The sequence below is a fragment of the Mus caroli genome, chromosome 11, assembly GCF_900094665.2.
Source record: "Mus caroli chromosome 11, CAROLI_EIJ_v1.1, whole genome shotgun sequence".
NCBI classification, from domain to species: domain Eukaryota; kingdom Metazoa; phylum Chordata; class Mammalia; order Rodentia; family Muridae; genus Mus; species Mus caroli.
This window is the reverse complement of record NC_034580.1, coordinates 41,209,364-41,226,331: the sequence shown is the minus strand read 5'-3', so window position 1 is coordinate 41,226,331 and position 16,968 is coordinate 41,209,364. Positions and strand designations below refer to the sequence as shown.

Below are 16,968 nucleotides of genomic sequence, written 5' to 3'. Positions count from 1 at the left end.
AAAAAAAAAAAAAAAAAAAAAACTCTAACCCATCAAAAGTTATAATGGGTAGTTAAACCCCACCCTATGTGGAGTTAAGCTCCACGTGCCTGAGTTCTGCCTTAGTATTGACAGCATAAACCAGCCCAGATAGCCATTGTAATTGAGGAGCCTCCACCTTAAGATCAAAGGACCTCTCTCTGTCTTTCTCTCTCCCCCTAGTCCCCCCCCCTCCTTTTTTTTTCTTAGTTTTTCAAAGTTTCTTTGTGCAGTCCTGGCCATCCTAAAACTTGCTCTGTAGACCAGGCTGGCCCTGAACTCACTGAGATGGGCCTACCTCTGCCTCTGCCTCATGCAACACCAACGGTATGGGCTGCCACCACCTGCCACATCCCTTCTTGAGACCAAATCTAAACATCCGCAGAGTATCCTCAAGAGAGAAGAGTCAGCCTCAGGCTGTGCTCAGGGGACAAATGGCGAGCACATGACAACAGCACAGATAGTGCTGACACTATTTCTCCTTCGGTTGGTTGGTTGGTTGGTTGGTTGGTTGGTTGGTTTTGAGACAGGGTCTCATATAGCCCGGTTGTGCTCAACCTCAAAGTGTAGGCGAGGATGACCTTGAGCTGTTGACCCTCCCTCCTCCATCTCTCAGTGCTGGGATTGCAGGCGTGCACCATCAAGGCCAAGTTATATCCTGCAGGGAATTGAATCCAGGGCCTCACGCATGCTAGCCAAGTACTGGAACTGAGCTCCATCCCCAGTCCTCACTTGCTGTTGAAGGTGACCTTGTAATACAGTGATTTTTTTGCCCCCTGGTTCAGCTCTGTCTTAGAATCAGCTTGAACAAGTTGGTGGAGTTTCTCTTAGAAAAGGTAGCCGCAAGGCAAGAGAACTGGAGTCCACAGCCCCCTAGGAGTCTGTCTCCTAAGATGACTTCAGCACAAGAAAAGTCTATCTAATTGCACAGCACATAAGGCTTGTCAGACACGGCCCCTAGGTTAATGGCAGTCCTCAGAACAGGGGGCGAGTCACAGAGAAAAAAATATTATGGATGTATGCCACCAAATTACAGGCTGTGACTAGGAGCCTGTAATTTCTACCCTGTAATCCTCCCTTCTGTTCTTTCTGCCGCCTGAACTGGTGAGACCTAAGTAAGCTAACAGTTCACCCCAACTTCAAGATCATGGTTTGAGACTGCTGTAGACTGTTTTGGGGGGAGGGGCCGTCCTGAAGCAGGAACTTCGCATTGCCACGCAGACAGTGTCCTTTAAATAGGTAACACAGGAAGGCTCTTGAAGCCCAACTCGAACAAAAATCTCATTTTACAGATGAGAAGTTTGAAGCTCAGGAGGCGGGGTCTGGTGTGTTCGTCAACTCTAAGTTATTTCTATGAGCTTACTTAGGACTATGTCCACCAGATGGGATGCCTGGGTGACAAGTGACTGTCTCCTAACAACTATGCAACAGTCCAAAGGTCCGTAGCTTGTATATGTTAGATATTATAGTAAATAACATTATAATGCTGTCCTGAGACAGAGCAGAATTCCGTCTCAGTTTTCATGACACTCATGTGTATACAATAAATTTAACAGGACAGAATAGGTTTATACTGGTAAAAAACTATTTTCTGGAGGCTGGAGCTATGCCTTAGAGGCTAAGAGCATTGGCTGTTCTTCCAGAGGACCTGGCTTCTATTCCTAGCACCCACATGGTAGTTCACAACCATCTGTAACTCCAGTTCCAGGGGATCTGATACCACTGAGAGCACCAGGTATGCACATGGTAATCATATATACATGCAGGGAAAACACCCATGCACAGGAAATAAATATAAATGTCTTTTTAATCTTTTTTTCTCTTCCCCAGCTACCCTAGACGTCTGTATCAGCTTCCCTGAGACTGCATGTTGACAGGATCTACGCTCTCATAGGCATAAGAAAGGTCTAGAAAGTCCCCCATCAGACAGCAGTGAGCTCCACTGCTTTCTTTGCTTGGCACTGCTATGTGTTATGAACACATACTGAACATGCCCCACTTGTGCAATTTGCAAACAGTGGAGCAAGAAATGATAATAGTTGCCCTTTACTGAGTGTGCAGTACAAAGTAGACACTGGGTTAGGTCCTTTATACACACGCAGCATCTCAGCCTCCCCACACTTTGAGATGCAGGACTGTGATTATAGACCTGGGCCAAGGGACTGAGACTTAGAGAGAATGTAGCTGCTGAATGATAAGGTCAGCATCTAAATGCGAGCCACAACGTGAAGCCACACGCTCACTTTCTCACAGGGCCATATCTGTTTTACCAGTGCTCCACAGAAAAGGAGCTGTGACCCGCTTGTCCTGAGCGGCTTCAAACTGGGGAAAAAGTAGCCCCTGGCTCTGACTCCGCTAAAGCTCCGCCCGCCACGTCCCATCTCCTGGCCCCTCCCACCCCCACCCCCAAAGCTCCTCTGCCCTCACCATTCTTGGCTATGATTTCTCCATGTGTGAATTCCATTAAGGACCCGCTCACTGCTATTTCGGGCCGTGCATTAGCACGAGGACTTTAAATCGATGGGGAAAAAGCCAGACACCTCAGAGTGATGAAAAACAAATTTCAATATCCTTCCCCTCACCATTGTCTCAGAAACCCTTGTCCGTGGCTCCCGGGAGGAAAGAGAATCCAATGAATGGGAAGACACCAAGCGGGACAGGGATGCTAAAATCCTCGTAATCTACAGGACCTCTGAACTTGACTGTTCCCTCCTTGAAACTGTCTCCCACAGCTGTCTCCACCGCTCACTACTTTACGTCTCTGCTCAGATTTCCCATGATCATTCCTGACTGCTGTTCATCAACATCGGCTCCCTCCCACCTCCCACCCCCACCCCCGCTCTTCCTGAGCCCAGTGTTTTGCTTCCTGTATACAATTCTCATTATTTGATATACTGTACACTATCCGTTCACTCCCTGTTTTCCTTCTGACTCTAGCAAAAGCTACAGGCTGCCAGAACCCCTTTCCCCACAGCTCAACTCGAGTCCAGGGACCTACCCTGGTGCCCGGAACATCACAGGTGAAAACAGACAGGGAGAGCTGAGGAATCCAAGAGCTGAAACGAACAAGGCTTGGGAAGTTTCTGAGCACGGACCTAGATTCCTTCCATACCACCAGAAGGTAGAAATGTTAACATAGTAACTTGAAAACTCAGAAAAATCCCCTCTCCTCAGCCCAGAGCTGTTTTGAGTCTGGGCTTGCCGGCCTGTGAAGGAGAGGACGTGGGGGAAAATAACCACACCAGGAAGTGCAGTGCAGTTGGAGTGAATTCAGTTCGGCAACACGTGTGCAAAAACAAATAGCCCAATTTGGATGAGAAAAGCAGGAAGTCCTTCCCCAGGGATACCTGGTGAGATCATGCTGTTTGGCTGTGCCGCTTCCACTCCAGGCTGCGGTGGGCTAAAGGAGGCCAGGAACCATAACTCCACGGGCCTTCCTGGGTGTTGGTGGAGGCCATGCACAGACAATGGGTGGCACCTATGAAAAATCCCTAGCAGTTCAGTAGGTATGTTAAAGATTAGGACAAGCCCGGGCGTGGCGGTGCACGCCTTTAACCCCAGCACTTGGAAGGCAGAGGCAGGTGAATTTCTGAGTTAGAGGCCAGCCTGGTCTACAGAGTGAGCTCCAGGAAAGCCAGGACTACACAGAGAAACCCTGTCTTGAAAAACAAAAAAAAGAAAAAAAAAAAAAGCTCACGACTCACCACAGGGCCTGCTCAGTGAAGCCTTGCCTTCCGGAGTTCAGTCCTAGAATCCATGTTAACAATAACAACAATAACAAAAGGCCAGGCAGGTGCTTGTCATCCCAAAGACGAGGAAGGGGAAACAGGCAGAGTCCTGGTGCTCTTTGGCAAGCCAGCCTAGCCAAATGAGTGAACTCCAGGCCAATGAGAGAGCCTCTTTCTTTTCTTTCTTCCTTTCTTCCTTCCTTCCTTCCTTTCTTCCTTTCTTTCTTTCTTTCTTTCTTTCTTTCTTTCTTTCTTTCTTTGGTTTTGTTTGTTTGTTTGGGTTTTTTGGTTTTTTGGGGTTTTTTTTTTTTTTTGGTTTTTTTGTTGCTGTTGTTTTTTTTCGAGACAGGGTTTCTCTGTGTAGCCCTGGCTATCCTGGAACTCGCTCTGTAGACCAGGCTGGCCTCGAACTCAGAAATTCGCCTGCCTCTGCCTCCCAAGTGCTGGGATTAAAGGCATGTGCCATCACGCCCAGCGAGATCTTGTTTCAAAATAAAGTAGGCAGCATTCCTGAAGGGTGACAGTTGAGGCTATCCCCTGACCTCTGAGCAGACATATCCATATTCAAACCTGTTCTCTCTCTCTCTCTCTCTTTCTCTCTCTCTCTCTCTCACACATACACACACACACATACACACAGAGATACAAATACACACAGAGACACATACACAACACACACAGAGACAAATTAAAAAGAAATTTTTAAAAATCACTATATTGACAATTCCATGTGCTCACATTCTACGCTTTGCCCACTTGGCCCATCCCTCACCAGCACCCCATGAGGCAGCCATCACTACTCTCAGATTTCCTCAACTTGCTCTAGGTCACATGCTACAACTCCACATCCAAGCCAAGAGCACAACTGACTTCCACTCACCCTCGCCCTCTTCATACACTTGCTGGGTGACTTTAGACAAGTGTCTCTCCCTTTCTGTGACGAAGTTTCTGTACTTGTGCATGAGACCACAGCATTCAGGAGTCTCTAGAGCAGTGGTTCTCAACCTTCCTAGTGCTGCGACCCTTTCATACAGCTCCTCGGGTTGTAGTGAATACCCTCCCCACAGCCATAGATGATTTTCATGACTACTTCATAACTGTAGTTTTGCTACTGTTATGAATCCTAATGTAAAATTTTTGGTGACAGAGGTTTGCCCAAGAAAGAGGTTGCAAGCCACAGATTGGGAACTCTTATTCTAAAGAAATCTCCCTAGTCTAACTTCCTGTGATCTTCTACAGAAGTCCCATCACAGAAGGAAAGGACAAGGGTCCCTCCTTAGCTGACCCAGCTAAGGCTCGGCCCCTGAACGTATCATCAATTCAGTGGACTTGGGGAAGAGCAAGGGTTAAATAGGACGGACACAGACAGCAGTCAGGAGCAGGGAAGCAGCTACTCAACAGAGCCAGTAAGGCACCAAGCAGATCCCTAAGAGAAGCCAAGTGCAAGCTAGCCCTCCCTGCGCCTTGGAGGAGCACGGCATCACAGTCAAAGTGATGCCCTGAGCAAGGAGGCGCTTCCCACACTGGGTAGCCAGCCAGCCAGCTCTATCCCCGGGGAAGAGAAGGAAAGAAACCATTCAGCAAAACAATAAAAGGCTGATTTTGCTCTGGGAGAGGGGAGCCAAAATGGCAGTGATGTCTATCTTTTTGGAGTGCTGAAATGAAAGCCAGCGGCAGAGGGAAGAGAAAGGGACAGAGCTCTGTGTTATGTAGCTATTTCCTCCATAACAAACCGCATGCTCTTTTAAGACACAGGGTGCTTACTCGAGAGAGTTAAAACATTCCATTCTGCTGGGAAGCTCATTAAACTCAGAAAGTAAACAATAAACAACCCAGGGCTTCAAGGAAGTTCCTGAAGATGACCAAAATCACTAGACCCCTCCCTCCTCAACAATATATAAGCAGTAAAGACTACCTCCTTCCCTGAGACTCAGTGTAGCCAACCCAAACCCAGCCCAGCCCCCTGGACCAGGCTCACACCACCAGAGCTGCCTGTAAGCCATGCAGTGAACCTCAGGCTTCCAGCTTTCATGAGTTGTTACATGCTGGGTGGGCCTTGGTGAGGCTGCTATCTTTTGAGTCACTTCTGTGCCCATAAGTAACCCTTCACCCCTATTACTGTAAGCAATCTCAATAAAAATTACTAGTTCACAAATTTGGACTTTGGTGGCATCCTTACTTGGGCCTGTCACTGGCAAGCAGATGTTCGTACACATCTCCCTAGAGTAGTGGCACAAAACACCCTGTCTCTGTACCAGCTGCCCTCTCATAGCACTGGGGACTTCTCTGCAAGTGTCCAACGAGCCCAAATTTGGAATAAATCCTTCTTCTTCCATTCCACCAAAGCCAGGCAGCCATCCCCACTGGTTTGGATGGGGAAGGCCTTGCTCTAGTCCCTTCTTGGCAGTGAGGCTTTCATTACTCATCAGCTTCCAGGGTGTTTTGGAGGCTGCCAAGAGCAGACGGGCAGCGCTCCAAACCAAGCATCCTTATCTACAACGTCGATGTGGACGATAAAAAGTGGGACCATTGGTGGGGAAATTATAAAAGCCTTCAGAGTCCCTAGCCAAGTAGGAGGAGCTCTGGGAGGCCAGGTGGACTGGGGTTGACGGCAGAATGGGCAGTCAATCAATGGACACAGCTAGGCAGGGTCATCTATTCAGCCCTGCACCCATGAATCGAGACAGTTAGGCCGGAAGGCGAATCAATGCGGGGATATTTCTGAACTAAGCCGACGCCCAGCATGAATGAGATTAGGGAAAAGCTGGACCCGAGGAGGCCAGGCAGCTTCAAGCAATGCACTTCTCAGCAGAATCTTGGGTAGATGCAAGAATCAGGGTCAGAGGTGCCAAATCCTTGCCCAGCCTGCTGCTTCTCCCGGTCTCCCTCTAATCGCCTTCATTTCCTGCCATACACTGAGCCGGAGCTAGGACAGCAGCAGCTGCCTCCAGTCCCTTCCCGCCCTTACACACACACACACACACACACACACACACACACACACACATTCGGCCCCAGTGAACTCCATGAAGCACCGGAAACACAGCCTAAGGAAATCCAAGCAGGATGTGAAGTATCCCGCCAATCTCCCAGCAGTCAAGAGACCAAGGAAAAGCTCTCTCTTGGCAAGAGGCCCTGCAAAGGGACCAAGGATGTCAAGCTTGGGGGAGGGGGGCACACCACTAAACTTCTTCCTTTCCAACTGGGACACCTGTGTCAGACTGGCATCAAACGTGAGTTCATTGTTCTGTGTCAGACAAAAGAAGGGAGAAACCCACTTACTCGTTCTTCTCCAGGTCTAGGATCAGCTCTCGCCCTTCAGCCATGACCCTGAGCTCTGCTCTGAGTGGATGCTAAAAACAACAATAAAAACGTGTCAGTTCCTGGAAGCGGGGACCCAGGCTCCCAGGGCCCCTGCACCGGATCTGACATGCTGCCAGCACAGGGATCCTCCGGAAGCCAGCGAGGAAAGGTCACCAGCCTTTCCAGCGTGAAGTGACCTCAGCCCCCAAACAACCCGAATCTTCCCCATCCGCTTTCTCCCAGAAGCAGCGGAGAGACAGACACTCAAGCTGAGGTCCAAGGCTGAGCAGGTGTACGCAGTCTTGTGAAGGTCCTCAGAAGTAAATTCCCTGGAGAGTCAGACCCTGGATCAGTGTGTGGACAGGATGTCACCTGTAATTGTGGGACCCTGGACGGTCACCCAGCCTCCCTACATCTCTCTTTACTCTTCCATGACATGGTATGGTAATAACCAACCTTCTGAGGATCCTTAAGGACCAGAGGAACAAATAAATGAAGGTAAATGATGTATCACAGTGCCTAGTTCAAAGGAAGCTGTCAATCTTACACTGGCTATCATCTTTAAAAAAAATACCCAAGTGAGTTCTTTTATATTTTGCTTTCTTTTATTTGGGCCTCAATTTGGACACTCCAATCATCAAAGGGGTGGTAGCTAAAGCCTCACAAATTAGGGTTGTATAATAAGTCGAGTCGGATGTATCGTGCACATAAGCAGTTTGTCAATGGCCAAACACACCATACACCCAGCACAGATCCTCTAAAGCATGCAAATGGCCAACAAACCTGAAGAGCAGTGCTGAGCATCTCCCATGGAAAGAAAGGGAGGGAGAGAGAGAGAGAATTTTAAAAAAGAGGATAGCCTAAGCAAAATCAAAAGTGACATAGACCATTTAAAACTGTGAATCGCAGTGCTGCGTGGAGCATACTTTAAAATGGTCACCCTCAGATCCTCTGTCTGAAAATTTTAACTGGAACCATCTGAAAAATAATTTGACAACATGGACCAAAATTTTAAAAAATCTTTAAGCTAACTATGGCAATATAAGGAGCCGGTGACACTGCCTACATCCTTCTTCTTTTTCTGTGTAAGTGTGTACTGTGTGAGAAACCCAGGATCTCAGTACAAACTGAGCCACACCCACAGCCCAATCACATTCCTTCTCTTAACCCCTGCTCCACTCATCCCCAACTGGGATCTTGGCTTTAGACTTCAAGACCACCAAAGCCTCAGATGAGATAAGAACATTCCAGTCAGGTACCTGGTCCGATACCCAATTAATCCTGTTGCCTCATCTTAAGAGGGGGCATTTGAAATTCAGGAGGCCGGGAGACAGATGGGTGCCCAGGCACTTTCGCTAAGAGACTCACTTCCCAAATTCTGAAGCACTAATTCAGCACGTGGCTGGTACCGCGATGTGATTGCCTCCCACTTGTAGTTTTGCCCTGGGGACTTCTGGAGTGAGAGCCCTGCCCAGTCACATTGAGAATCAAGGACGCACAGCCCCTGTGGGCATTTGAGCACATGACAACAGAAGTCCAACAAGTCCTTACCCTGGCCTGAAGGAGCCACCCATGTGACGGGCCACACGAAAAAAGAATCTTGGCACTGAGCAAGTGGTACCATGTGCCCCCCACAGAGACATTACTTGACACATGAGAGCTAATATTTATTTTTATGTAGGTGATCCAAAAGTACTCTGTCTGTTTCTGGAGGGTGCTCAGACACAGAGGTTTAAAATCAGATGTTCCCTGTTTCTAGGGAACAGATCCAGCACAACACAACAGTGAAACTGCATTTCTCAGCTCTCCGGAGCTTCCCTGTCCAGCTCGCCTACGGACAGCTTTCCTCCTGGAACTCCAACACGGCCTGAGGAAGCACTGGAAGGTGACCCCACTGTTCACAGGTCCCTGAGAGACCCCAAATCCCTTCTCTTGAGGGCAAAATTAAACAGCTACACACCATCTGGGACAAGCTTGTCCTGTGTATATATATGCATCATCCTCAAAAATCTCTATTAGATTTCATATACAGTCAGTGTCTAAGCGATGTCTAATAAATCAATGAATTATTCAGATGCAAATAAGAATTAGAGTAAACTAACACACTCCTCCCTCTCTCTCTCTGTCTCTGTCTGTCTCTGTCTCTCTGTCTCTCTCTCTGTCTCTCTCTCTCTCTCTCTCTCAACATATATTTATGGTGCCAGGCACTGGGCTAGTGATCCTTGCAGAATACAATGAGCCACATTCTGAGTAGACAATGGCTGGGAACAAAGACAGGATCTGGTCCTCCACTTTGTTTCTCAGGCCCTTCCTGAGGATGCCCAACATCCAACATCTGGAGGTAACAAAGGAGCCTCTATAAAAAGGATCATATCCATTCTTCAGCAATAATGGTAGTGGATGAAATATACAAGACCTTACACTAAAAAAAATAATAATCTGTCTGAGAACGGCCATCCATTAATTTGTCTAGCATTTCCTTAAGGCTATTTTCAGCCTTTCCTACTTTAGGATGAAATGAGTTCATGAATTTTTTTTTCTTTGCTTTTTGGGTAAAATATTCCCAACTTTTATTGTCCTGCTTTTATTTCTCTGTAAGTTCTCTTACTAAGCCCAAGCTGTGAACTTGGGGGACATGTCTGCATGACTCTACAGTCACTTAAGGAATTCTGGGTGTTTCTCATCTGTTTATCTTTCCAGATTCCAAGGCCACAATTGTCTGAAGTCTTTCCTGACACTTCCTTTCCTGGCTTTAATCTTGCTCCTATCTGTTGCCCAATAAACCACAGGCCATTTGGCCCCTAAGAGATCATAGAAACGAGTCCTTCAAAGTGGGCACAGTGCTTATCCATGCAGTCCTAGGACTGGGAAGGTGAAGCAGGATAGTCTGTCTCCACTTAGAGGCCAGAGTAGGACACAAAACAAGATTCCGCTGAAAAAGAAAGTCAGCCCTTCTCCACATCTCTGTTCCTCTTTATTCCCACTAAAGCTGGATTTGTAAATGAGGAAGCTCAAGTAAAGTAGAAAGTCACATAATACGTTATTGTCACGCAACCACCACATTTCCCTTCTGAGAACATCCTCAATATGGGTCTGCTTGGTGGACCATGTTCTGATTGCCTTGGCAACATCTGTGTATTTTGCTACTGCTCTGGGCCAAGGAATCCAGAAGATATTTTGAGCTATATAACCTAATCCTAGCTCCCTATATTGCCTCTTATTAACAACAACAACAAAAAATCGCTGGGTATCCATGACACACAGTGTGATCTTTGCATTTTCGAAATGGAAGCAGGTAGATTAAGATTTACATACAGGTCAGCCTAAGCTACAATGGAGACTGCCTCAAAAGAGAACTGGGCCCGGCACATGATGACACACCCTGGACTATGCCTGCAAGCCTAGATCCAGGAGATGGAGACAGGATTTCAGAGAACCTGTCTCAGAAAACAGAAAGACAGAAAGACAAACAAAAGAAAAAGTCCAATCAAGATCTATGGCAAATTCACACATTTGCACACGTCATCTGTGTATTTCTAAAAGACTTTGTGTGTGTGTGTGTGTATGTGTGTGTGTGTTGTGTGTGTGTGTGTGTGTGTGTGTGTGTACACATGAGTGTTTTGCCTGCATATATGTATGAGCACCGTATGCATGCCAGGTGCCCTCAGAGGCATCTCCTGGAACTGGAGTTACAGATGATTGTGAACCATCATCTGGATGCTTGGACCTGAACCCCAGTTCTATCAAGAACAGCAAGTGCTCTTAACTGCTAAACCATCTCTCCATCCCAGTTCGTGTGTTACTGTGAATTTTCATTTCCTCAACTAAAAGGGCTTGGGAATGGGTCTACGAGTTCGTCATAGAGTGAAGGAAAGGCCCCGCTAAGATATCCTAAGTTGACATAGCTAGAGGTTAGGGCCACAAGCAGAAACAGAAGTGGTGGCTCCAGGCCTCAGGAAGGGAACTCTCATTCCTGCTTCTCCAAGGAGGAGCTTGGACATCTTACCTTTCCTCTCCCAGGGCTTTCTGAAGTCCGCCACTGAGGTATTATGAGTTCATGCTGTAGCGGAGGGCTACCTTCTTGGCTTCCTCCTGCCAACACAACACAACATAACCATAAGAAAACCCAACCTCCACATCTCGGCCACTCAGGAGCAGGCATGGTGTTCAGAAGCCCAAGTGGTGCTCCAAAGCACTTCTGAGGCAGTCATTGCTTCCTGGAAAATGCTCCTCCCAGTGGTCTCAGAAGACCTGCTGGGCGCCACTGGGCCTTGGTGACAAAGTGATAAAGGCTAGGCAAACAAGGTCTGTGTCCCCCGTGAAGAGTCAGGAAATAAGCAAACATTCTCAGGTGCTACTTAACAGCCCTGGGAGGGGGTGGGCAATAATAAGATTGTGCCACAGGATAGAGGGAAGCTCTCAGGGTTCCTGTTTTAAACAAGATGGCCAGTGTGATGATGTTTAAGACCTGAGGGACCAGAGGAAGCCAGTTATGCAAAAATCTGGGGAAGAGTAAAGAGTGTCAACTGTAGACGTGGGCCCGGGCTCGCTAAGGCACACGCAGGAAGGAGAAATAGCCTACAGAGTCAGGGGACCTTGGTAAATATGCTAAGCCAGGGTGGGTAACTCAGAGGATGTTGGTAAGAAGTATGTATGCTAAGTGAGACACGGCTGTGATTGTAATAACACAGGCATGAGGAGACTCTGGATTTCATTACCTGGAAGGTTTTGATGTCTTTAGAGAAAAAAAAAAAAGCCACGCAAGAGCAGTATGGTCTGTATTGGTTTTGTTTTTGTTTTGAAAGGTGACCCTGCCTGCTAGGAGAATGGGGAAAGAGGAGACAGGGACAGAGGAGAAGCAGAAAGGCTGGCAGCAAGGCTAGGGGCGCACTGGAGCTCTGGTGAGAGAAGATGTGGCTCTAACTTGGATAGCCTCCTGGAAGGTGATGACGTGGTGAGGTGCTGAGGAGATGGAGAAGGGTGTGAGCTCAGGTTTGTTACCAAAGAGTTTTCATTTCCCCTGTGGAAGTGACACTCACCTCCCTGGGAGGTCTTTCCGGGCTACAGGTAAAGGTGACTTCGCCTCCCAACCGTTTCCATTCACTTGCAAATCGTTAACCTTAACTTGACCTTCCAAGTGTTATATTTCACTTCCTTAGTTCCAAACCTCCTCACCTCCAGTTTTTTTCTTATCCTACACACCTGGGTTCTATCAAGAACAGCAAGTGCTCTTAACTGCTAAACCATCTCTCCAGCCCCAGTTCGTGTCAGTGTTACTGTGAATTTTCATTTCCTCAACTAAAAGGGCTTGGGAATGGGTTACTGTGAATTTTCATTTCCTCAACTAAAAGGGCTTGGGAATGGGTCTACGAGTTTGTCATAGAGTGAAGGAAATTCCCTGTTAAGATATCCCGAGTTGACATAGTGGGACTGATAGAGGTAGGCAGCAAATTCCCGAGAAAAGAGGCCTAAGCCACAGAAGAGCCATGTTCAAGAATGGGAGACCTCAACACTACTTATAGGTCACCTTTTAAAGGACAAGAATTTCCTGATTCCTAAGCAAATTACATCTCTGAAACAGAGAAGATCTGAAGACTCCCAGAGACGTCACCAAGGACCCCTGTGTTCTGTTCCCTCTAACTCAGCCTCATCAACCGCATGAGGGATTAAAAGATGACTGAGCTTTGATGGCAAACATCTGTAATTCCAGCAAGACAACTAGAGGTCTAAGGCCATCTTGGCTATCTAGAGAGCTCTGAGACAGCATCCACCTACACAGCATCCTGTCCCAGAGAAGAATTAAATTAAAAAAAAAAAAAAGGTTCTGCCAGGCATGGTGGCACACGCCTTTAATCCCAGCACTCGGGAGGCAGAGGCAGGCGGATTTCTGAGTTTGAGGCCAGCCTGGTCTACAAANTGAGTTCCAGGACAGCCAGGGCTATACAGAGAAACCCTGTCTCGAAAAGCAAAAAAAAAAAAAAGAAAAAAAAAATTTTAAAAGGGTAGCTGGAGCCAGGCAGTGGTGGCACAAGCCTTTAATTCCAGTCAGTACTCAGGAGGCAGAGGCAGGAAGATCTCGGAGCTCAAGGGGAGCCTGGTCTACAGACCTAGTTCCTGGACAGCCAAGGATACATAAAGAAACCTTGTCTCAAACAAACAAACAACCTTCCAAAACTCAAAAACAAAAACAAACAAACAAAAAAGTGTTGGATTACCACTGATTAAATTCCTTTTCAAAAATATGATATATTTGCAATCAAAATGTATCCTTAAAAAAAAAGAATCTTATTGGTTTCATTTACACTGGTACAAATCAGAAGAGATAGATAAAGTTACATTATTTACCCAAAAGGTCCTGAGTTCTTAACCCTATGTTACTACACTAGGTGCTTAATGTTCATGGGGAAGCAAGTGAGACATAGGCCTCTACAGAGACTGATGGATCTAGACTCTTAAACAAAAGGAGATGTACCGGGTAGAAGAAAATGACTAAAGGTCTCAGGATGGTGAAAAGCACTGAGGGCAATCTCTTTACAAACAACAGTCCAGTTTAAGTACACGACAACGCAGCTGGAGAAGGGTTGCTCACAACTTGGAAATAAGGCCACAGCACGTGGGATCAAGCTTTCAGTGTCAGACCTGGAACATCCATCGCTTAACAAAGGGATGTCGGACTTGGCTAAGAGAATGTTATCTCTGGCTCTCTTGTTTGCTTTCTGTGGGATGGCCTGCATTCGGTGAAGTTTAACATTAACTGCAGGCCTGTGACAGACAAAGATGCAAGTGACTTCAGGATAGGAGAGGGAGAACCAGCAACTGCTTGATTCTGTCTCACCCAAAGGAATTCACTATGCCACTCCCTGTATCACCGGGGATATTGTTTATGTTGATATTGATTATGTTGATGCTTTTGACCAGCTTTAACAGCTGCTTTGGCCACTTCATAAATGAAAGAAAAAAATCTTTGTCACATTTGTATAAGAGCCAGGATTTTAACTTTGGGGAAATTATATTTCTGTGGTCTCTTGGTAGAACTTAGAGCCATTAAAATCATAGTTTTGGGAAATGTCATGATTTGGGAAGCACCTTTTAAAGTGTATGTGTGGTACGCTTCTAGATTCATCAGTATATAGTCATAGAAGGACAGGAAGGGGGAAAGGAAAATATTAATAGCAACTGCTCATTTGGGGATCCTGGGTCACTTTACAACTTGTAGATTTTGATTTCTCCCCGGGTCTGCAGCCACTCTACCTCACTGACTGTTCTCAAGGCCTCCGGATCCGGTGAAGTTTACTTTCCTGTCTTTCTTCTGTGCAAATGGTAGGCTGGAAAATCAGACTTGAACAAGACCTGGCTCCCTCTTCCCCGAGGAACCCCACACCCCAACAAAAGGAAAATACCTACTCCTTCCCAAGGGAAAGGAGCTGGAGCATGGAGTGGAGGAAACCCACAGGTCAGGTTCTTGCAGGGATGGGGCGGGGGGCTGCAGCCTGCCCAGCCCGTACACACTAGGGCGTCGTTAGCTTGATTTAAAAACGCTGACGGTTGGTACAGCAAGCACCCGCGACCATCTGGAGTCAGCCCAGCTCTCTAGCTGCCGCAGAGCTAAGGCTAAATAAGCTCTCCCGGGTCAAGATGACAGAAGCCAGGCATTGCCCCTCCGGGACCGTCCCTTCCGCGAAATCCTATGAGAACCTCTGAGGGATGCGGCCCTGGAGGGAGCGGTGCCTGGGAAAACAGTTGTGAGAAATAGACATTATCCAGCGTCCAAACTGGAAGCGCGGAGCCCATTCCATTTTCTTCACATGTGGGAAAACTGAGGCCAAGAGGAGATAGGCATTGGGTGAGGTGGAAAGAAAGCTCCGGTTTCCAGTATCAGATCTTCAATGTGGGGCGTACTTATACACACCTGGGTTTTTGTTAGTGAACTTCAGCTTACGATCTGCATAATGGGTGCGCATGGTTCTTTTATGGTCTTTCAGAGATGCTAAGTGTACAGGCAGAGATAACCAGTAAACCAACCTACTCTAATCTCTCGGAAACCTTTGATTTTCTATCCCACTGGTATGCTTTTGACACCACCACCATCCCCCACCCCCCAGCAAGATCCAGGGAGTGGTTCCCTCGCCGATTGGGGATAGGATGCTTGGGGTGCTCCTCTGGGGATGCTCTGGGGTTGCTAGAGCAGCGGGCGCAAAATAGCGATGAGAGAGCGGCGGAGCGGAGATGAGCAACCTTGAGAAAACAGCAAAGATAGGAAGATCAGCGGAAAGAGAAGCCAAAGTAAGAAAACACGGGGAGATGAAGAAAGGAAGGCAAGGAGAGAGAGGGAGAGAGAGAGAGAGAGACTTACTGCTTTCTGATTGCACAGTGGGCGCACTAGCTCCACGACCTCCCGTGGCTCACCACAAGAGAACAAAGCCTGGGCTCCTAGGCTTGGGGGGTGGCGATACTCACACCCGGGGAGTGGCGGAGTCCGCAGGGATAGCGGTCATGGAGCTGCCGGCCTGCAAGAGCGACTCTCAGACCCTCAGTCATCACCACCACCCCTAGTCACCCCAGGACCCATCTGCGCGCTGCCACTTACTTGTGGTCCATCCCGGCTCGCACGCCGCCAGCGGCCAGTGTAGCTGCAGAGCGAGAGCCAGCAAGCAGAACCGGGCGACGCCCGCGCGCCCGGGCATGATAGCAATGGCCCTCTCACTGTCCGCAATCACACATCCCCTGCCATTGCCTGCCCCCGGCCTAGCGGCGGCGGCGGTTTTCAAGCAAACGCCGGCCTAAAAGCCACCCAGCCCACAGCCCAGACGCTCCGCCCCTAGCCCCTCAGGGCTCAGCCTGGAAAGGGAGGAGGGGAGGCGCCACGCGGAGGAGGGGGTTGGTGGTGGCTGGAGGGACAGCAGTGGGAGGAGCGAGGGAAGCCCCCTGGGAGCATCGCTGACTCAGGTGAAGGACACCCAGGGGAAGGGATGATCCGAATTTCTGAAGTAATCAACCATTCTTGAGACCTGGGAGATTACAGGACTGGGGTTGAAAGTGTTAAATACACACACACACACACACACTTCTGCCCCACTGTAGCTAGTTTACTCTATCCCGCTTTATGCTAAGCACTTTGGGTGACCGAGACTACTCTTTGTAGCTCTACCTTCCAGGATTGACTACTCTTGGAGTCAGGCTCTGAAAGAGTTAATTCCAAGGGACTGAAATAAGTGCTAAAAGAAGTTGTTTTCCTATCGGGACTCCAATCTGGGCCTTTAGTCCAGGCCTTCTGACACGGGAGGTGGGGGGTGGAGGGGGGTGGGGTTGCAGATCCAGCATCCCAGAGGACAGGGCTTCTGTACTCCAGAAACCAAACACCAAGCCCAAGAAACAGTCTAGACAGGATTACAGAGGAGGAGGGAAGCCTTGGGCTGTATGGGTTGGGGACAGGAGAGAGCAGAAGTTGGGATGGTTAGGGTTTAGGATGCAATGGAAGATAAAGCCCACAAATGATGACTATCACTAAGAATATTACAGTAGCAGACACTTAGGACTTAACTTTTATTGACATTCCCTACGTGCTAGGGCCTCTGATAGTTGATCTTGTCATGAGTCCGCTGTGGACTGGAAATGTATCTCAGCTGGTGGAATGCTTGTCATGCATGCCCTCATGAAGCCCTGGGTTCCATCCCTAGGACCTCATAATTCCAGGAGTGTGGTGCACCACTGTGATCCCAGCACTTATGGGGCAGAGAGGCTGGAGGATCCAAAGTTCAAGGTTAATCTCTGCTACGTGGTGAATTTGAGGCCAATCTGGACTCCTTTGACACAGTGTAGAATAACAGTGATAATTAGACTGACCATCTGGAGGGGGTATGTATTGGCTTCATCTCTATCTCCCCTCTGGGGGGAGGGGAATCAAACCAGAAAAGAGTTA

At 47.9% G+C, this 16,968-nt stretch overlaps 1 protein-coding gene across 2 annotated transcripts in view; it reads right to left on the bottom strand.

Annotated features, from left to right (window-relative positions):
• Adam19 (ADAM metallopeptidase domain 19) overlaps nucleotides 1-15,837 on the bottom strand; it is an 89,434-nt gene extending 73,597 nt beyond the window's left edge. Inside the window, exons 1-4 of one of the 2 annotated variants that reach the window (XM_029483344.1) lie at nucleotides 15,637-15,728; nucleotides 15,403-15,556; nucleotides 11,056-11,141; nucleotides 7,029-7,099 (exon numbers count right to left, since the gene is read on the bottom strand). In XM_029483344.1, coding sequence (XP_029339204.1) covers nucleotides 7,029-7,072 — 44 coding nt within the window. In that variant the 5' untranslated portion in view covers nucleotides 7,073-7,099; nucleotides 11,056-11,141; nucleotides 15,403-15,556; nucleotides 15,637-15,728. Of the gene's footprint in view, nucleotides 1-7,028; nucleotides 7,100-11,055; nucleotides 11,142-15,402; nucleotides 15,557-15,636 lie in introns of both variants that reach the window. The other variant, XM_021177258.2, reaches the window with a different exon arrangement.
• Nucleotides 15,838-16,968: the final 1,131 nt, after the last annotated feature.